Here is a 23,572-nt window from a genome sequence, read left to right as displayed (position 1 = left end):
GCATCTTGATTCTGATTACTTTTGGCTGTTAATCTTTCCTGCTTTCTGTTCCTTTCATCTCATGGTAATCTTCCTATTTTTGGAAAACCGATCTATATACAGCGTAATTGAAAAATCAGAAGTTGAGATTTTAGCGGGACAAAGTTTGCACGGAAACCAGTAGTTTTAGTATCGAAAAAGGAAAGCAGGAAAATTAGTTTGGGATGATCGTATACTGTAACAATTTTAGAGGCTGTAATTATATTCTGTAGTGTTGTATACGAGATTAGACCGCCATAATTGATTTCAAAATCAAAGTCGAAATAAATACTTTCACCATGACAACAATCCAGGAATCCCCATGCAACACATGAAAGTGTGTGTGATCTCAACATGATGTTGCCACAAATCATGGAGTGAAACTAGGGAAGAAGACATGAACTCATCGAATTGAAAGAGGGAAAGGCACTCGAGAATGAAGAATTCCCTTAAAAACTTTACTAGCTAATTCACCAAGTCATAACTAGGTAACACACTATAAATTACAAATTATAGTGTTGAGATCACACTTTCATGTGTTGGGAGTAGCCATTCGCGGCAAATTTGTACTCCAAAAGATGAAATTTAACCAATCTCAGAAAACCGCGAATGGCTACTCCAAAAGATGAAATCACAAGCTACATTTGTGATGCCCAAGCAGCTCGGAAAAGCGGGAATGGCTGGTCCAAAAGATGAGAAACTAGCGTGAATATCACAACCTGGAGATGAAGGAAAACACAACAGTAAAACAAAACAAGTTACCCACGAAAGAAAAAACTTGTGAGAAGAAAAAGAGAACAGGATTTATTTGGGAGAAAGGATGACAGTAATGTGATGCATAAATCATAAATGGGTAGCCGGACTTGCTGCACTTTTTCTGAACAACTTTAGTTGAAGGTTGAAGAACAACTTTAGTTGCAGTATCGAAAACAGCTTTGACATTCTGAACAAGTAAACCGAAAGCCTCTTTACATTCTACTATATACTGTACAAAAGTATAAGCTTTAGAGATGTCAGTTATGTTTGTTGGCAAAGTCATTTAGTGGTACTACTCGTGACCGTGACCGAAGTTTTAGAGCTGCAGCACTCTATAAAAGCTGCAACACCAATTTGCTTCTGCAGCTCTTCTTCCTAGGTGATTACATACGTCATTTGATCATCTGTTTCATGAGCTGATTTCCATGGCGGAGTAATAGAGACTTGATCGTAAATGGAACATGTCGTACCCGAGCAGAAGTAATAGCTTCTGTATCAGCATACCATCGTTGTTCTCTGAGATCTAGAGACCACTGTTATATCAATCTTTGTTAGAGTTAATTTAGTTTGGATTAATTAGAGCATCCCTCTTTACCTAATTAATCAGAGCATCCCTCTTTACCTAGTTTACATCCGTTAATAAGACGTGTTTACGTTTAATCCCTCATGTCCTCACCAAAACGTTAGACCGCCATATCGGCTATAAGCCTGAGTTTTTGTAGTATTTTGATTATGTTTTAGTTATTCAAACTCTTCTTGTTATATCTCAGGTAATATGACACTTCCATACTTCACTTTTGTGAACGAGCTGGAGTGCTTATATGAATAATAATTCAGTACTTCACTTTTGTGAACGAGCTGGAGTGCTTATATGAATAATACTCTAATTCAGTAACCAAATGTGTTTGGTGTGGTGGTTGCTCACCCCATCTCTTAACCATGAGATCGGGGGTTCGATCCCTGCATATGGGAATGGAGCAAACTCTTTGGACACCCCGGTTTACACCAACAAATAATAATCTATACAATATAATAAAACAACAACCAAAAACATGTTTTTTCCCTCCAAACTTCACTTCCACATCAAACATAGTTTTTAGAATTCCTTAAAAATAGGCCCATTAATTAAATAGCCTAATACATAATTTTTTTATATTGCTAGCATGAGATTTATACCACCATGATTTTGTTGTTACTTTTACGAATTTCTCTATTTCTTATAAATTGATATAGTTCACTATTTCTTATAAATTGATTACTTTTATCTGTTTCATTATACGACGGTCACACACAATAACTACATATTCTGAATTTGAATCACAAGCAACATTTTATGTACTTTTTTACAATTTAATAAATAATAAACCCTTTTTTTCATAAACAGTAACTCACGGTTTGCACATAATCGTGTGAAAAAATTGTTTTAAACAGAGATGCACGTTAGTTATTTCTATTATTAATATGGTTAATTAGAACTTTTTCAATATATGTGGATGTTCGGTTACTCTTTGAAAATCGTATGAATTGTGAATTATGCAGTGATTAAGTTGGTTGATTATCTCATGTCTTCAATTCATAAAATTTGGAACTTTCCCCTACAGATGGTAAACGGGGCATTCAGAGTGACTATGAATGAATTTACGTATTTTGTGGTAAATCAACATGTGATAGTTCGGTTTTTAGTAATAATGATTAAGTTATTAACATATATTTATTCATGATTCCAAATTATGATAAATAATTTGAAGTTAAACTCTTCATAGATGCTTAGGAATATTTTACTTAGTTTTAGTTATTTCAGGTATATAGACAAATTATTTTAAAATAACTTTGAATTGTTCACAAATATACCCGTGCAATTTTGCACGGGTTTTAAGCTAGTAATAATAATAATTCAGTAATTTGAGTTCCCTTTCGTTCTTAAGTTTGATTTGGAATAAATAACTCCCTTAACTTTGCTATAAAGTGAAATCAAGCCCCTTTTATTTTTCCGGTCAAAATCTCACCGTGTTTTTCAAATTCTCACCAATTTCTCATATCGGTGTACATATTAGGTATAAATTTCTCTCGGATACGTTTACTTTTTCATTTGTGTGCTCCTGTCATCAAGTAAGGGCGGTGATGATGATTCTCAAAAACTGTCGAGTTGTTTGCCCGGTAATCTAAGATCAAATCCATGGTTTGCCAAATTGGTCTTCCCCTCCAAAATTACAAATTAAATTGTTCAAGATGCAGCTATTATTCTTAGCATCATTCAAGGGTGTTGGTAGGGAAAAATATGTTGTACGACTATTGAGTGTGCGTAATTACTGGAATTCATAATTATTCTTCATTCACGCATTTTAGTCGGCATTTTGATTGTTAATATCAAGATTATGATCATGTGTTTTTTAAGACGCTATAAATATTGCGGTACATCTACATGTATAAAGTAATAAGGAGTGAAATTTATACCTAATATGTAGACCGATATGAGAAATTGGTGAGAAATTGAAAAATCCGGTGAGATTTTGGCCGGAAAAATAAAAGGGCATTGATTTCACTTTATAGCAAAGTTAAGGGGTTGTTTACTCCAAATCAAACTTAAAAGGGCTTAATCTCACGTTGAAATAAGCTTAAGGGGATTGTTTACCACTTTTGCAATTAAAACTTCATTTAACAATTGATTAAGAGAGATACATCTATCAACGTTTTGATTAGCAGTGTAGCACCATCTTACCATCATCTACAACCGACAAACCATGGGTCAAAGTAAAAAGTAAAAAGTAAAAAGTAAAAAGTAAAAAGCAATTTCATCAAAACCATTACAAATGCCGAATATTTCATCATAGACCAGAAAAATGTTGCTTCGTCCTTCTTTAATGTAGTGACAACCCGTAAGACCGTAACTTGTGAATGTTTAATATCACACTTGGTCTCTCTTGTAACGGGTCACAAATTGTGACTATTTTATGACAAAATGTTACCATTTACAAAAACAATATTATTTATCTGATGGTTATACTTAATCATAAAATGGTTATATTTTTCCGTCCAATTGAAAATTTGTTATAAAACCAATTATTGAATCCAATTCTTTGAATGGGATTGCAATTGGATACACAAAGATACATGATCTATTCATACGATGTAAATAAATAATCGAATGGTAAAACTAGATTGTTGTAACTTGTAATTAAAATATTAAATAAAAGTTCTAAATTGAAATCGATTTTAACTAAATTTAACAGCATGCACATCAGTAGGAATTAATCAAAGAAGGTTACATAGCATCATTAGCAATCAACCTTGGTTTCTAGAATTTTGGCAGGTTGACTGCTAATGATGCTATATATTGTTTCATTTGAAACTCCAATGTGCCGCCGTTGTACAGCATAAACTCTACCACCCGTCTACTGAAAACCGCTACCGCCGCCTATTGCTGGAGCCCAATAATCGGCTCCGTTGTCGCTTCCGACGTGCATTGTACATGACAATGGAACTAGGCACAACCCCCTACTCCTTAAGTCCTTTGCCTCCTCATATGAATCCTAATATTACAAAATTAATTGAGACGTAATTAGGGTCTGATATATTTAAAAATTCACAAAAATAAAATCCCACCATCAAATTAGAAACCGTCACTTCTATTTCTGATAAAATATAGGGTCTGATATAATACATCAAATATTCAGATGAGTGTTCCTATTTTCCCAATATTCTCCGTGTTTAAATTTAATACGGAGTACCAATACTACAAAACACAAAACCTTGTTTAGTTGTTTTCAACAGTGCATCTTGCTTCAGACGTGTCTTTTTGGTCTGAAATAATAAGACGGAATTTTGTAACCATTTTACAGTTAAATGTGACCACTATTGAAAAACCAGTTATCATAAGTTATAACAGTGCCTATACCATTGTGATTATATTTAACTATAAAATGGTCACATATGTCCGTCTGAAAAATAAGATGAAAAGTGTCCGTCTCAAACAAGAATTTGTGTTTTTTCAAAGGCAGGTTTACCTGATTAGGGCCTCCTTTTCTCTTCCAGCACTTTTCATGCAACTTTTCATGCAACAGCTGTAATAAAAAGTATAATTATAACTATGAGTATATTACGAGTTTTATTATCTTAATTACACAGAAGGGAGGAAATTTCTTAGCACTTTTTCAAAAAGTTGAGAAATCTAATTTGTTTTTTCATCACTTTTAGAAAATTGTTTTCTTAAAAGAAGAATCACAAACAAATCAAGGAGAGAAACAGCAGACAGCTGTTTGTAATTTAACTATGGAAAAAAAAAAAAAAACACAAAGCTCGGTGCATGCTCTTAGAAAGAGGGGCCATGAATTGATCCAATAAAGCTTTACCTGACCACGGTCTTCAGGAAATACACCCTTTCTCACCTTCATAGCCTACAAAGTCAAAAAAAATTCAACTTATGTCTATAGTTTTATAAGTTCAACAAATGTTGTCGACCGTCGTCACAAGGAGGAGTTCATTTTTAAAAGCCGACGGGAGTTAAATCAATTAACAATAAAGTCTTCGGGTATTTCCAAAGGATTGAGCAAAAACTCTTTCCTTTACTTTAAAGTTGCTTCATTTTCAGCCACTTGAATTTTCGAAATAAACTAAGTCCTTGTTTTTTGGCTGAAAGAAGCTGAACTAAATTAAATAGAGTCGAGCTAACTAAATGAAGCAGAAATAAGAGTTATTTGTAATGAGATGAATTGAACTGAATTGAATAAAACTAAACTAAATCAAACTAAATATAATATTAAAAAAAGAAAAAAAAGATTAACAACTGTCACAAGTAAGTTGTAACTGTATCAACCAAAATTTGCTAAATTTGAAATGTTTATAAACCTCCAGGATAAACTAATCACGAACCCTTCGAGTAAGTACAAACAATGAGAATTTTTGGGGCCTTACAGTGTGTTGTTGGCACTTGTTTGCTGCTCCACTTGTCAAGTATGGAACGCTGAGAGCCTGTAATATTATTTCATAGGGAACAACGTTACACTATAAAATACACTCAAAAGAATGTTTTGAGAAACACAACTCTTAGATTAATTTTTCACCCGTATCATGCATTATTCATTTTGAAGGTTTAGAAATTTTCTTCTATAACTGTCTTTTTTACTGGGTTTTTTTGTGAAACACGACCTCTAAAAAAAAGTTTTTTCTAAACACCACCTTTTAAAAAAAAGTTTGTAAAACACCACCTTTAATAATTTTTTTTTGTCAAACACGACATTTTGGCTGGAGGACGTAACATTTTGCAATGGGGTAACTTTCAGTCGATGTTTGAGATAGCAAACGAGGTCGGTTTGAAGTGTTCTTGGACTCGTTGAAAAGGTGGAAATAAAAGCTTTTCAGAGGTTATAAGCACGATGGTCAAAGGTAGCCTTATGTAGAGTTTATTGTTGTGTAAAGTAAGGTCGTCGGAGAAGGTAACTATAAAGCGAGTGGTCATGGGGTAGTTCGCGTGTCTTTAAATAGGGTTAGGATGTTTTGTTTGGTCTGAAATTTGGTATGTAGGTAAAGGAGAGTGTAAGGTAGGTCGTGGTTCTGTTCTTTGTGGTGGTTGTTGGTTGCAATTGGTGGTTTGAGGTGAGTGAATTGACCCGCGAAAAAAATCCTACTTTGGTTTTCTTCTGATTGTTTTTTTTACCTCCAATTTACTCCCCTCGAACCACCATATGCAACCAACAAGCACCACAAACAACACAACTAAGACCTACCTTGCACTCCCCTCTACCTATATACCAAATTTCATACTAAACAAATCTTCATACTCCCATTTAAAGACTCAAGAAAAATCCCACGACCACTCGCGTATAGTTACCCTCTCCGACCAGCCTTACTTTACACGGAAATAGACCCCACATAAGGCCACCTTTGACCTTCGTGTTCATAACCCCTAGAAAGCTTGTATTTCCATCTTTCCAATGAGTCCAAGAACACCTCAAACGACCTCGTTTACTATCTCAAACATCAACTGAAAGTTACTCCATTGCAAAATGTTGCGTCCTCCAGCCAAATGTCGTGTTTGACAAAAATAAAATTATTAAAGGTTGTGTTTTACAAACTTTTTTTTTAAAGGTGATGTTTGGAAAAAACTTTTTTTTAAAGGTTGTGTTTCACAAAAAACCTTTTTTTATTTTTTATTTTTAAAAATCGAACACTTTTTTGTCAATAATTATCACTTTTAGGCAAATAATAACTACTATAAAAAATGGTCATTTTTTAATCATAAAAGTGGTCAAGTGGCCATTTTCTCCTTATTAGATGTACGACCATCGCACAAAAGAATTTGCGTTGAAGGGTTATTATACACTACTCCACTAAATAATGCAGACTGTCATTAAAAAAATACGTTAAAATAGCCAAGTTATTAAGATAATGATACAGAGTATCACGTAACGTCATAACGATTAAGTTATACATTTTATTTTGCCGTCATCATTTTTATTACTTTTACTCTATCCTAGCTAGTATCCTACAATTATTATTTCTATTTATATTTTGGATAATTCTTAAATATTTTTAAGTAACACGTTGCGTCGCTGCAGCATCTCTGGAAACCTATTAGCATTACATTTGTTCATGTGACGAAGTTCCTTTACAATAGAAAAAAGTATACTAAAATTGGTAAATGTGGAATATATATATATATATATATATATATATATATATATATATATACCAACTAGCTTAAAAACCGTGCAAAGTTGTACGGGCATATATAAAAGAATTTAAAAAGTTGACTTATAAATTTATTGCAAAATTAATATTTTCTCTATCCACTTTAAACTTCTTACTTTAGAAAATATCTTAAGCATTTCTATCAATCCTTTTCAACCTAACTTATCATAATTTTACCCTGTGATTTTGGCGGTTAACTACACCAAGAAAGGTTATTAAGATAACAAAATTAGTGAAAAGCATTAATCATGCATTACAATTAAAACTGTTAAAATTTAATCCAACCCAACCCTTAAACCCGAACGTTTGATCCATTTTACGGTCAAGTTCCGTAAATTATAACATGCAATCCGAATGATCCACAACTCTTGATGACTCATTATTTCAGGGCCAAACCTGACATGTTCGACCTAATGGATTGAAATTTAGATGATGATAAATGTATGTTAAATATTACTAAAATATTAATAATTAATGGTATATATTGTTATGAAAATAGTTAATTTCTATGTATAAAAAATGGAATACCATTACTAAGTTGTGGTTTTTTAAATCATAAACATGATATAAAAAATAATTATTTAAAAGAAACTTTGTTATTATAATTTTTCAGTGTAAGAATTATGACTTCAATAAGAAATGAATATGATTAAAATAGTGGTATCAAATATGATTTAATTGAAAAATATATTTGTATTGTAATGAAGATGTTAAAAAAAGGTGTTAGATTGTTTTGACTCGTATTCTAACTTTGGTCCGCCTCTGGCCCATATAACATGACACGTATTATATATGACTCGTCCAGTATATTAAACTTGTTAATAGACTAAATACAAAAAATTAGCTTTCCGTTTTCACAAAACCTCATCTGATGACACGTTCAAAGACCAATTTCCTCGTACAACCATGATCATTTGACAAAAAATAACTTTTATTTTTCATAGTACCATATAAATGACAATTAAAGCTGCTAAATACAGGATATTGAGACAATTGAGCAATATTAGGTTGCTGAAACTCAATCTAAGATGGCGTAAAATAAGAGAAGTCTAATAATTTTTAGAAAATATGTTCAAAAATATTTATATGATTAGACAAAAAAAATTAGGCTTATTTCACTGACGATATTGCTAAGAAAAATAATTTCATGTATATGTTAAATTACCATAAATATAATTCCATTATGGACTCATCACTCAATTATTTTTCTTACCGCATGATACATATATGTAAGGCTAGTTAATACGGGGATGTAGCAAATTGCCCCTATTACTTTCATACAATGTGCAAATCAACCCTTAACTTTCACTTGTAGCAAATTAGCCCCATAAGTTTCAAAAAATGTGTAATTAAGCACAAATCAAATTTTCTACCATTTTTTTTAACTAAAATTAATATTTTCTATTATAAAAATGATTTTAAATATATATATTAAAAATTAAATACAATATATTTCTACATCTTCAACGAAAAATGCAAACCAAATTTAATTTAAACAAAAAATTGGTCATGTAATTTTGTAACTTCACTTAAATTCTCATATTATGAACATTTTTTCACCAAAATAAATAAATAAATATTATAAAAAAATATTTGAACATGTTTTTTAATAATTAGGAATTTTAGAATTTATATTTGATTAAATATTTGGACTTTCAATAATAGTATAATAATTAATTTAGTAAATTTTGTTCTTAAAAATAAGATTTGTGGTTAATTACACATTGAGAGAAACTTATGGGGGGTGATTTGCTACATTTATAAGTTAGGGGGTTTAATTGTACCTAGTATCAAACTTATGGGGGTGATTTGCTATATTTCCCCTAGTTAATACATACTAAGAATTTCAAAAGCAATCAATAGTTGCAAGTTAAATATTATCGTTTAATACTTTAACTGCTAAGTATAACATAGAAATACGATGTACCAAAAAAATATCTTAAAATACTGAAAATATATGGTATTTGAAAATGAGATAACAAACTTAATTTGTTTTTCTTTATTTATTGCTTCAAGTTAGGAGTTATTTTAGGAAATACATTAATTTTCAATAGAAATGAGGTATGAGTAGTTTGGCGGGAAAAAAATGTATTGCGGTTGTTGTTTTATTATGTAGTATAGATAGATACATTAATTTTCAATAGAAATGAGTTATGAGTAGTTTGGCGGAAAAAAAAATGTGTTGCGGTTGTTGTTTTATTATTTAGTATAGATTTTTAACATTTTATAATTTCGCAGTGAAAATTTTAGGAGTTTTACGAATCCATTCCGTACGGAATACCTACGTCATTACATATTTACATGTTATCATTGTATAATACTCCGAGTCTTCGACCAGTAAAAAGCCCCTCTAATTAATTTTATTAGTATTATGAACATTGTTATTAATTTAAAATTTTCATTATATTCCAATTCCAACGACTAAGTTTATATAACATGACCTAATAATTTCCTTTTAAATAGTTGTGATCAATCTTTATCTAATTTATTCTTTACCTCTATTTGGCTTTGAAGAAATCTAATGTATCCAAAGGATTCTAACAGGACAGAAGCTGTGTCACTCTGCAAAAGAGATGAAACAAATTAGAAATTAGAAATATTATAATGACAAAACAAATCATTAAGATCGAGCTTTATACAAGGTAAGATCTTGATCACTACTTAAATAATCTCTCTATATATATATATAAAAAAAAAGGCTTTTTTCGAGCGATATTAGAACGTCCACATCATCTTTTTAATTTTGGGAAAGTATACTATAAGATCTTCCAATATGACAAAGATATTATGTAATATTTTTAATATAAAAACTATATTGTACATAAAAGAATTGTTCGATTATCAATCTAACCAAAAACGTATACTGCAAAACATTTAGAAACTTAGATATTTGGATTCGTAGCGAAAAATGCTTTCATTTGAGTATAAATTTCGTATTATTTACTACTTCCTCCCTTCCATTGAATTGTTTACATTTACTTTTTGTACAAATATTAAGAAAATGAGATATCTCTACTTTTCATATGTTTACTTACACAACTACTCTCATGTAAACCCTTCATATTTTGGCACCCATCCACCGAAAGGTATCAAAGTAGACAAGGCTATATGGATCATTTAATTGATCAAAAAATTTCCATATATAGAAACGTAGACAGTCAAGCTGAACAACGTAAAATAGAAAACGTAAACAATTCAATGGTATGAACGAAATATTATTATTTTCTCATATTTTAATTATGATAAAAGATGGTGTACTTCTTAATATGTTATTTGTCCCACATTGAAGAATTATGTAGATGTGGTGAATATATTACATATAAATAGTACAACTGTCTCACATTGGAAGATTACTATTCGCTTGGTGATCCTATGATTATAAATAGGAGTCGTCTTTGAAACTTAGGTATCAAGCAAAAATCTTTTGAGTCTCTTCTTAGAGGACTCTTAAGAGTTTGTATTATCAAAAATTAATTAATTAATGAATTTAGGAAAGCATCCTAAATAATATTTTTGATATAAAATATATAGTTGAAAATATTTTAACTATTATTATAATTAGAATATAACTAGTATTGGTGCCCGGCTTCGCCCGGGCTACCTCTACTTACCATTAATTTTTTTTCATCAAATAAATTTACTTAAAGTTGCATAACCCATAAATTTATCAATAATATATTTTTCTATGACATATCCTAAAATTACGATGAAATAAATTTTGACAATTCACTACTCCCGATATTAATATTTTATTCTTATTAATGAAATAATAGTAATAACATTTCACTACTTTCCCGTAATTATTGTTACTTTCACTACTCCCGTTGTTGTTTCTACCACTTTCACTAATCTCGCTGATAATATTGTTACTTTTACTATTCAAATAAGTGATTACTATCATATAACTATATCCTATGTTACTATAAAATTCTTTTCTTTACTGACGAAATTACTCTTACTACTTAGGCATGCAATTTTAAGAGAATTATATATTTATATAAATATATTACATATATGCGTTAAATCAAATCGAAAGAATTATGCAATATTATATATTATGGAATCTAACTTGAATTATTTATAACCTACTTATATTATATTTTTGTATGTTAAATAATTAACATCTCTATACATCTAATAAACTATAAAGTTTAATAAAATTGCATAGATTTTAAATTTAGTATATAATTTTATGATGATAATAATTAATACCATAAGTGTGCATGTTTATACTAATTAATTATTTTATTTTAAGGAAATTGATCATCTTCTAGTTTTCTATTAATATTTAGGAAAATTACCAAGCATCTTCTTTCTTTTAGTCTCCTTGAAATTGACCATCTTAATTAATTATTTTATTTTAAGGAAATAGACCATCTTAATTAATTATTTAAAATTGACAATCTTAATTAATTATTTTATTTTAAGGAAATTGACCATGTTTTAGTTTCTTACAAATGTTTAGGAAAATTATCAAGCTTCTATCTAATTTAATTTTAACCCAAACTATATAATATTTGCATTGAAATCCCTTAATCGGGTCTATCACACGGTGCTAGTGATTTAAAACTATATAGTATAATTAATTTGTATAACTTTCTTTAATTACATTGAAGTCCCTTGGTTTCTGGATTTAATATATAGTATTGATATATATTTCCTATATTATATTCAATATTTATAAAAATTAGGAAATAATATAATTAGATTAGATTGGTGGTGAAAAATGCAATCATTAAGTATAAATTTCATATTATTTGCACATATTTTAATTATGATAAAAATAGAAAAAAAGCGTACGACTATTAATAGATGGTATATAACTATTACATTATTGAAGTAACAATTGCCCGTATTCGGAATTTGGGCGATGTCGAACTAGGTGTGAAAAAGATGGTGTATTTCTTAGTATGTTATTTGTGCCACATTGAAAAATGATGCAGATGTGTTGAATATATTATATATAAATAGTAGAATTGTCCCACATCGAAAGATTAGTATAAGATGGGGTTATTCTATGATTATTAATAGGAGACATCATTGGAACTTAGGTATAAACCCAAAATCTTTTGAGTCTTTTAAGTATTATCTTAGAGAGCTCTTAAGAGTTTGTATCATTCTCTCTACAATATAATATAATTTTCTATATTATATTCAAGTGACGATGTTTATAATTTATATTTATATAAAAACTTATATATTTCATTTGGCAAAAAAGTATCGTAAAAAAAATTATGAAAATTATATAATTAAATTTGTGGTAAAAAAATGTTATCATTAGAGTATAGATTTTATATCATTTGCACATATTTTAATTATAATAAAATAAAAAAATGTACGGATATTAATAGATAGTATAGTATTTGTTCATTATCCAATCGGGTTGGATGTCGAATTAGGTGCGAAAAATATGGTGTACTTCTAAGTATATTATTAGTCTCCACATTAAAAAATAATGTAGGTGTGATGAATATATTGTGAATAAATAATTGAATTGTCCACATCAGAAGATTGTCATAAGGTGAATTGTCTCACATCACAAGATTATCATAAGGTGGAGTGATTTCATGATTATAAATAAGAGTTATAATTGGAACTTAGGTATCAACGCAAAATGTTTTGAGCCTGTCAAGTATTGTTATAATACAAACAATAACATACAAATATTAAGCATGCAAATATTTATAGTGTCAATTATATATTAGTGATATTATAATATGTTTATTTAAAAAAACTATGAAAATAATATAATTAGATTCTTGGTAAAAGAAATGTTATCATTAGAGTATAAATTTCATATAATCTACACATATTAAAAATTATGTATTTCTTAGTTAATAAATATGTCACACATTGAAAAATAAGGTAGGTGTGATGAATATACTCTGTATAAATAGTTGAATCGTCTCATATCAAAAGATTATCATAAGATGATGTAGTTAGCTGAAAATTAGGAACTGATAAGGTAGCTGATTATATAAAAAAATGTTTGACAAGCTAACTGAAAAAGGTAACTGATTTTGATGAAATGACGTAAAAAGATACGATAATTATTTAATAATATATAATTAAAAGGTAAAAACGGAAAATCAAACAAAATCAGGTAGCTGAAATCTCAAATGCTACTCTAGGTAGCATTTCATTTCAGGTAGCTTATTTGGTTAAATAAGCTACTTGCCAAACGCTTACAAAAAAATAAAGTACCTGAAATTTTGGTCAAATAAGCTAGTTTGACCAAATCAGGTACCTGAAATGCCTTGCAAAACGAAGCCTAAGCCTTATAACTTTTTTTTTTCATTAACAAAGTGTTTTATCTTTTATTTTATTTGAAAAAAATATTTTAATCATATGTAAACAAATAATTAAATATATGATGTAACATTATAATTAAGTTAATTACTCCGTTGCAACGCACGGGTGTCAAACTAGTGTTATACTACTTTCAACTACATAAATCAATTATTCTTATGTAAAACCGTCTCATACTTCAGTAGGTCTTATGAGAGACCGTCTCCCACTAATTTAATGGGAGACATAATAGAGAAAAAAGAATTTCAGTGGCTCACTCACCCCATTATGTGAGAGATTTCTCAATTAACGTTATTGAGAAACCGTCTCTCCGGAATTTTTGTGCTCACACAAAAATTAGATAAAACTCGCAGTTTTCATACAAAGTTGTTTTACTACAGTATCGTATAAAACGAATTTACGTCATGACTTAGAATGATGGCTTAATTACCTTCCCAAATGGTGATACAAGTTGATGAAGAGTAGTTATCCTATCTCCTACTTTCTCCTTCCTCGCCTGGATTTCCCATTGTTCAAAATAAAATTAACTTACAATATATAGTTAGTAATAAACAAATTATACATATGATATGATGAGTAATAATTATTAGGATTTTTTTTGATAATTTATATCTTGAATAACTCGCTTTTGCAAATCTTATACCTAAGATAACTTTTCTTAAAATCTTATACCTAAAATAACATTTTCTTACAAACTTGATACCAAATCTTTAAAAAATGCCTTACGTTGACGATTTAGTCCTTACTAATTTGATGGTTTTAGTGGTGGTAAACTGGTAATCGTAGATGTGTGGGTTAATAGGTGGGGAAAGGAAGATCGCGTTTAATTAGTAAGGACAAGATCGTCAATCCAGGGCTTTTTTTGAGATTTGGTATCAAGTTTGGAAGAACATGTTATTTTAGGTATAAGATTTTATAAAAAGTTATCTTAGACGTAAGATTTGAAAAAAAGAGTTATTCAAGGTATAAGTTATTAAAAAACACTAATTATTACGGAGTATTCCTTTCACATAAATTATGCATGATCCCAAATCTTGCCGATGTCAACTAACTTAGCTGGTTGTTATATGCCAGTAAATAAACAGCTCAGCATAACAAGAATAACAACTTTCAGTTACTACAAGTTAGTTACAGCTTTGGCGGGAAAATAACAGCTTCATGTATAAATAAGCCATACTCTGTTTTCATCTCATTACCTCAATCATTCTTGTAATAACATTTTCTTTCTCTACAATCTCTCTCTAAGTTGTAATCTTCAACAGAATTATATCAATACAATTACACATTCGATTTCCCTTCTTCATTTGGGAATCCTATTGTAATTCTAGGGTTTCTCGATTAAATTCCTGAACTCTAATAACAGTGGTATCAGAGATCCTTCCTGGATTCTCTTGATTGAAAATGGCGCCAAAACACGCAAGAAACTCTGAAAATGTGCTTGAAGAAGTTACCTCGTCAATGGAGGACAGGGTGAAGAATCTGGGTGAGGCAATGGTCAATGTCGAGGCAAATTTGGGGGAATTTGTGAGAATTCATAATCAAGATAAAGCAGAATTGAACGCAGCCATTCAATTGCAACAGCAAGGGTTAAATGAAAAAATGGACCGCATGAATTCAAGAATTGAACAAGTCTTGGGGCAATTGGTTGCAATGAGTTCTAGGGTTGTGAATTTGGAGAAGAATTCTGGAAATTCTGGGCAAGCTGGATCTTTCATTCCTGGTAATAACCCAAACCCTAATTTCGGTAATTTCCCCAATTCTAATTCCAATTTCAGTCGTTTTTCGAGAGTAGAGTTCCCTAAGTTCAATGGTGATAATGTTTTAGGATGGATTTACAAATGTGATCAGTTTTTTGAGGTTGATTCTACCTCTGAAAACATTAAAGTTAAAATGATTTCAATTCACTTAGAAGGAAAGGCTTTACTTTGGCATCAATCTCTAATGAAAACGAGAGAATTTGGAAATTGGCCTAGTTGGGAAGAATATAAAACAGCTATTGTTGCTAGGTTTGGAAACAATTCTTTTGATGATCCTATGGCTGAGATTATGAACCTTAAACAGAAAGATTCAGTTGTGCAATATCAGGAGCAATTTGATGGTTTACTGAACCGAACTGACTTGACTGAAAAACAAGCCTTAAGTTGTTTCCTTAAGGGTCTAAATGATGATATCCAAAATACTGTTAGAATGCATAAGCCTCAATCCCTGATGGATGCTTTTGCATTAGCCAGATTACAGGAAGCTACTTTATCATCTTTACTTAAGAAAAATAAGCCAATCTTGGATAAACCTGTAACCAAGCCCTTCAGTGCACCTTTACAAAACAAACCATATCAGTCCTCCCTGACTTATCAGCATCCCAAACCTAATGGAAATCAAAAACTAGCCACATCCAGGTTGAGTGAAAAGGAATTAGCTGAAAGAAGGGCTAAGCATTTGTGTTTTACCTGTAATGAGAAGTGGACCCCTACTCATAAGTGTAGAGCACAACTACACAGCATTGAATTTATAACAGTAATAGATGAGGAGCCAGTTGCACCTGAGTTAACTTCAGAGGAGGAATGGAAATCTTGTGTGGCTGATGAGGAACTACCCCCTCTCATTTCTCTGAATGCCATAACTGGAAACACCACTTATCAGACTATGAGGGTTACTGGGAGGGTGAGAGGAAATCCCATCCACATACTGATAGATTCAGGAAGCACACACAATTTTTTGGATATCAACACTGCTAAGAAATTAGGCTGTAGACTTAAACCCACTTGCCCATTAGTTGTGTCAGTTGCCAATGGGGACACAATCATGAGTAAGTCTATGTGCCAACAGTTTAAATGGGAACTGCAAGGACACGAGTTTTCTACAGATGTGATGCTTGTGCCCTTAGGTGGTTGTGAAATGGTGTTAGGCATCCAATGGTTGACTTCCCTTGGTCCTGTTCTGTGGGATTTTAACCAACTAAGAATGGAGTTTAAGGTGCAAGGGAGGAAGCATGTTCTGAGAGGTGCCAAGGCTGCCACCACCCTGCAATGGTTGGAGGGAAAACAGTTGCATAATACCCTTTGTAAGCTAACAACTGCCTATTCCAATCATGGCCAATGCTTTGCCATTAAAGCTTGTGCTAGTACTGACTTGCCTGCTATACAGAATAAGCATGTCCCAAGTCCTGATATCCAGGAATTGTTACTGGAATATGAGGATCTCTTTAATGAACCCACTGAATTACCCCCTCATAGGGAGCATGATCACAAAATTCATTTGAAGGATGGTGTATCCCCTGTAAATGTTAGACCTTATAGATACCCCGTGGTGCAAAAGGATGCTATAGAAAAGATAGTACAAGAAATGTTGGATAATGGTGTGGTTAAACCAAGCCAAAGTCCTTACTCCTCACCTATTGTACTTGTCAAAAAAAAAGATGGTACTTGGAGGCTATGCGTAGATTACAGAGAGTTGAATAAAAACACTGTTAAGGATAAGTTTCCCATTCCCATTATTGAGGAATTGTTGGATGAATTACATGGAGCCAACATGTTCTCCAAGATTGATCTCAGATCTGGTTACTGGCAGATTAGAATGCACCCTCCTGATGTTGAGAAAACTGCCTTTAGAACCCATGAAGGCCATTATGAGTTCCTGGTCATGCCCTTTGGGCTTACTAATGCCCCCTCTACCTTTCAGCATTTAATGAATACCATCTTTAAGGCTCATCTCAGGAAGTTTATTTTGGTATTTTTTGATGACATCTTGATATATAGCAAGGATTCTGGTGAACATCTAAAGCATCTCAGAATGACGTTTGAGATATTAAGGAAGCATAGCTTATTTGCTAAATTATCAAAGTGCATCTTTGGCACTTCAGAAGTGGAATACCTGGGGCACATTATTTCAAACAGTGGGGTGGCAACTGATCCGGCCAAAATTGAAGCCATGGTTCAATGGCCAGAACCTACTAATGTCAAGGAACTAAGAGGGTTTCTAGGACTGACTGGGTACTATAGGAAATTTATAAGGTGGTATGGAATTCTAAGCAAGCCATTAACAAATTTGCTTAAAAAGAATGCATTTAATTGGAGTCTTGAAGCCTCAAAGTCCTTTCAAGCATTGAAGCAGGCCATGATTAGTGCTCCTGTGCTAACATTGCCTGACTTTTCTAAGGAATTCACGGTGGAAACAGATGCATGTGACACAGGAATGGGGGCTGTACTGTCTCAGGAGGGGCACCCTATTGCCTACATCAGCAAGGCATTCTCACAAAGGTCTCTAGCATTCTCAACCTATGAAAAAGAATTGCTAGCTGTGGTTTTTGCTGTGGAAAAATGGAAACCCTATCTGATTGGTAGACATTTTGTGATCAAAACTGATCATTTCAGTCTAAAATATCTCATGGAACAAAAAATTACTACAACCTTCCAGAGTAAATGCCTACCCAAGCTGCTGGGGCTTGATTATGAAATTAGATACAGGAAAGGGACTGACAATGATGCTGCAGATGCCTTATCAAGAGTGACTGGTCAGCAACTAATGGCAATGTTGGTATCCCATATTCATACTGAACTGGTGGATATGATTCACAAAAGTTGGCAGCAGGACAGCAACTTGCAGATAATGATTCAACAATTAAAAGATGGCAATTCACAAGGGAAATATAAATGGGAAAATGACGAGTTGAGGAGGAAAGAGAGTTTGGTTGTGGGCTCTGATGAGGCCTTGAGAACAAAAATAATTACTCTACTACATGATTCACCTGTAGGGGGGCATTCTGGAGTACAGGCCACGCTCAAAAGAATTAAAAGCCTCTTTTATTGGAAACACATGCAAAAAGATGTCAGGAATTTTGTGAGGCAGTGTGGAATTTGCCAGAGGTCAAAACCTATACTACAACACCCAGCAGGTCTATTACAACCCTTACCTATACCAGGAGCTATTTGGGTGGACATCTCGATGGATTTCATAGAGGGACTTCCAAAATCGCATGGAAAAGACACTATTTTAGTGATAGTGGACAGATTAAGTAAGTATGCGCACTTCATATTGCTGAGCCACCCATTCACTGCTACCTCAGTTGCTCAAGCATTCCTGGATCAGGTATTTAGGCTTCATGGAATGCCTAAGTCTATTGTTAGTGACAGAGATAAGGTCTTCATGAGCAACTTCTGGCAAGAGTTATTTAGGGTGCAGCAGGTGGATCTGTTAATGTCGTCTGCATACCATCCTCAGACTGATGGACAGACTGAGGTAGTCAACAGGTGCCTGGAAAACTATCTTAGATGCATGACTGGTGAGCATCCTAAAGAGTGGGCCAAGTGGGTTCCTTTGGCGGAATGGTGGTACAACTCATCTTTTCACTCAGCTGCACAGAAAACTCCATATGAGATTGTTTATGGTCAGTCCCCAGCTGTCCATATTCCCTATGTATTGGGAGATAGCAAGGTAGAAGCCATTGACAGAAGCCTGGTTGCTAGAGAAGAATGTCTTAAAATGCTTAAATTTCATTTAAAAAGAGCACAAGACAGAATGAAGAAACAAGCAGATAGAGGACGAGTGGAGAGAGAGCTGAAAGTAGGGGACTTTGCCTATGTTAAACTCCAGCCATACAGACAGCAATCTGTGGTACACAGGACATGTGCTAAATTGTCTCCAAGGTTCTATGGCCCTTTTCCTGTAATAGCTAAGGTGGGGCAGGTGGCTTACAAGTTGGAACTACCTACCCAGGCTAAGATACATCCAGTTTTCCATATTTCTTTGCTTAAAAGACATGAGGGCCCAGCTCCTTCCACTAGTTTTCTTCCTGAGATGGATGAACTGCAGCAAATAAGAGCAGAACCAGTAGCTGTGTTGGACAGGAAGCTAGCAAAAAGAGGAAATTCTGGAGTGGTGTATGTACTGATTCAGTGGTCAAACTCTTCTCCTAATGATGCTACTTGGGAACCCTATGATGATATGCAGAGAAGGTTTCCTAATTTTAGCTTGGAATCAGCTTGAGGACAAGCTGTTTGTTAAGGAGGGTGGATTGTTATATGCCAGTAAATAAACAGCTCAGCATAACAAGAATAACAACTTTCAGTTACTACAAGTTAGTTACAGCTTTGGCGGGAAAATAACAGCTTCATGTATAAATAAGCCATACTCTGTTTTCATCTCATTACCTCAATCATTCTTGTAATAACATTTTCTTTCTCTACAATCTCTCTCTAAGTTGTAATCTTCAACAGAATTATATCAATACAATTACACATTCGATTTCCCTTCTTCATTTGGGAATCCTATTGTAATTCTAGGGTTTCTCGATTAAATTCCTGAACTCTAATAACAGTAAAATTATGAGAGATGATATTCATAACCTGAGTTCAACTCCTATCAGCATCAAAATCGTCATAGTTACTCCCTTTACCCAAAAATATGATCCCAAAATTTAATTTTCTTTTTTCACAAAAAAGAAGGATAATTTTCTTTTTTCACAAAAAAGAAGGATAATATCTTGGATGTTTGAAATCTTTATTTCTTCTATGGATGAGAATTGAGAAGCTAAGAAAGAAAGAATCATCAACCTTGCTAGAAATAGACATATGAGAAGGACAAGAAGGCTTACACAAAGCAGGTATATGTGTTTACATGTGTTTTTATGCTTTTGTAGTTATGTTTTTGTGAGACTGAGAGATTTCTAGGGATGATTATAGGATATAATTAACTTAATTTAAGTGTGCATGACATGTTTATTACCTTGAAGGTGGATTGGCTTGAGGAAGGTTCAACCTTTTGCTTCTTTAGTATTCCACCAGAGGATGTGCTATTACTCTGCACAACAATGCCAAATAAAATATAACTAATAAAATTTTGCACAATAATTTTTTTTTTTTTTTTTTTTTTTTTTTTTTTTTTTGTGATCATATACTTTTTTTTTTCTTCAAATGAGCTAGGTACAATATAGGGGGAGGGAATTCGATCCCTTAACGTATTATAAGGATACCTTAGACTTAACGTATTATAAGGATACCTCTTTATTATTTTTGTAATTATACTAAGTTTCTACAAAACAATTCATGTAACTTTGTTTGAATTGGAGATAGTAAATCACACCTATATATGCCAATATGCCATATACATACAACAAAAGAATAATGTTACAATAACCAAAGTGAACTAAGCTTCATAGTTCATGATTATACATACATCGGATATCTATAATCAACAAGAAATCATAATTAATCATAAGAAGTGTTATAAAGTAAAGTTACAAAGACAAAGTCAAAAGATAGACAAAACAAATAATCATCATTTTGATCACTATTTCCTCCATTAGTTCAAAATTACTCATTTTACTCTTTCTAAAGTATGAAAAATGAATTAATATTTTCTTTTTTTGCCTTAAGAAGTTTAAGAATAATAATACAAATGAAATAATTTTTACCTATCTTTCATACCAATATGTACAAGTTTAAACAATGAGACAAGGTGAATTCAAATATGAGATAATTTATCTTTATCGAAGAGGTCTTAGCCTAATGGTTAAGACTGAGAAATCATGATAATAGGTCACGGGTCTGATTCCCCTTTCCCCTCTATAATGTACCGGCCGTGCGTCTCATTTGACGCCAAAAAAAAAAAAAAAAAAAACTGTTATAATGTGCCTTTAATTTGACATACCTCAAAAGAGTTGTCCAAGACCGGAACAGGATTACTCCTTGTGTTATGAAGATTATCACTACTACACTTAGACGAGAAATCCACCATGTTGTTGTTGTTGTTGTTGTTACCGGCGCTAAAAACGGTTGAAACACAAGATTGGGGAGATGAAGCTGGAATATTGATTTGATGAGGAGACCAGTTAGTTGATTTTGCTTCTAGTTGAAACTCTTGGTCATTATATATACTATAAACATTATTATTGTTGTTATAATGATTATTAGTATTGTGATTATTATAGCTATTAACTGAGCTTTCTTGCTTCATGTGATCTACAAGAGAGTGATGATGTTGAAGCCCACTAACTTGTTCTTCCCACATTTCCATCTTCTTTCCTTCTTCCTCCACATACACTCCACTTCTGCATACACAAATTTAACCCTTTTTACTTGGCTAATTTTTAAAAACCAAATAAACATTAGAGAGATGGTCTACTTGTGATGAAAATATTACTCTAATAAACAAGTTAGCTGAAATTTTGGTAAAATAAGGTATCGGAAATTTCTTGCCAAACAGAACCTTATACGAATAGTACTAGCATTCGACATAAGACTCTTTGTTTAATTGTATGAATTTGAATTTGAATAAATGGATATTATTTTACAATTTTACAATTGAGACATGTTAGACGAATAACACCATAACTTTATACTACGGTTTTTCTAACGTTTCTTATAAACATATGTAAACTTAAATTATATCATAATCTAATCAAAAAAGGGAAAATGAGAAACTATGCAAGATGATCTAGTAAACAAGTAGCTAATTAACCAATCATGAGAAAAAAAAAACCTCTACCCTAAAATGAAAGTATAGATTTTAGTGGTAGCTAGTGTTACATACTGAATACTCATCCTTTCATTTCGTTTAATTTCCATACACTTATGTAAAATACGTGTGGAGAATTTTGAACAAACATATCGAAATGAAATGATCGAATGGATGAAATATTAAAGTAATAAAGAAATTCATATGACTATGAGATTAGAAAAGTAAGAAAGAGGAGATAATTACAAGAGAAGTTGGCTCAAAGATTCAGGAAATGGAGGAGGCTGCTCTTGGACATGATTATTATTATTATTATCATATAACCAAGAAGAACAAGGGGTAGACATATTCATATGATGAACTTTGAAAAAATGATTAAAAGTGTGATTATCAATATGATTATGACTAATGATATGATTAGGAGGTGGAGCCAATAAGAAATTGGTGATAGTTGAAGAGGAAGAAGGAGGAGGTGATGATGTGAAGGGTGGTCTCATCAACTTGTCTATACATGCTCCATAAGCTTGATGGATAAGTAGCTTCCATCATTTGGTGCACCCTTGAATTTTGCATTACTCTCCTTATATATTTGGAGTATATCACTCGCCCATAAGTCTTCCTTAAGACGGTCACTTTTCATCTTAAGTTTAGACGGAATAAATGTGAACCAAATTATCAGAACAATTTTCTAAGCAATAGATGAAATAAAAGTGCTCGGCCCGTCAATAACAAGAATTTGTGATCAATCAAAATGTTTAGGGCTGTGACTATTTTTTGTCGTTGAAATGGCGACTGCCCCGTTTATAATGTAGATCAAAAGTGTGTCAATAATAAGAATTTGTGATCACTCAAACAAGTTTAGCGGGGTGGTTCTACTTTTCGAGTTGAAGTCCCAAGGATTTTTTCGGTAAGTGGATTATACATCCGATGTATTACCACCAATTGTTTAGTTTTTGAGCATTACAACAAAATTTTCGAGTTTTGTTTTAAAGTTTCTGAGTTCATTCAATCCCCCATACTACTAAGAGAATAAAATTTCTCTTAGTTTTCCCTCCAAAAAACATCTAACTAAATATGGTAATAAATAAAATTTTCTTTCATTACATTATTATCTTTTCAATAAATATATATTCTTATAAACTCTAATTTTTTAAATAAATTCATAATTATGATTTTTTCATCAAAATAAAATAAAATTGATATTAAATTATAAAGTATAAGTTGCTAAATTTTTCAGTAATCAATAATTATTGTTGTAGAGAATAACTTCACACATGCTTACTATTAGCTTCGTGACAACAAAATTTACTAAAAAAAATTCACAACTTAAATAATTTTTTTTTATTAGTTT

General features: G+C 32.0%; 1 protein-coding gene across 2 annotated transcripts; it reads right to left on the bottom strand.

Annotated features, from left to right (window-relative positions):
- Positions 1-3,904: 3,904 nt before the first annotated feature.
- LOC141609171 (transcription factor bHLH68-like) lies at positions 3,905-22,776 on the bottom strand. Of its 2 annotated transcripts, none has more exons than XM_074428346.1 (9): positions 22,468-22,776; positions 21,415-21,814; positions 20,491-20,565; positions 14,201-14,266; positions 9,958-10,023; positions 5,686-5,742; positions 5,124-5,168; positions 4,779-4,835; positions 3,905-4,304 (listed from the first exon to the last, which is right to left on the bottom strand). In XM_074428346.1, the coding sequence occupies exons 1-9, from the start codon at positions 22,716-22,718 to the stop codon at positions 4,167-4,169; spliced, it is 1,155 nt and encodes a 384-aa protein (XP_074284447.1). In that variant the 5' UTR covers positions 22,719-22,776; the 3' UTR covers positions 3,905-4,166. The 2 variants fall into 2 exon arrangements, with proteins under 2 accessions (XP_074284447.1, XP_074284448.1); XM_074428347.1 differs by lacking the exon at positions 22,468-22,776 and adding an exon at positions 22,297-22,406.
- Between the last annotated feature and the right edge of the window lie 796 nt (positions 22,777-23,572).

Source organism: Silene latifolia, chromosome 10 (genome assembly GCF_048544455.1).
Source record: "Silene latifolia isolate original U9 population chromosome 10, ASM4854445v1, whole genome shotgun sequence".
Lineage (NCBI taxonomy): Eukaryota > Viridiplantae > Streptophyta > Magnoliopsida > Caryophyllales > Caryophyllaceae > Silene > Silene latifolia.
Note: the sequence above shows the minus strand (reverse complement) of the source record. Positions and strands in the feature narration are given on the sequence as shown.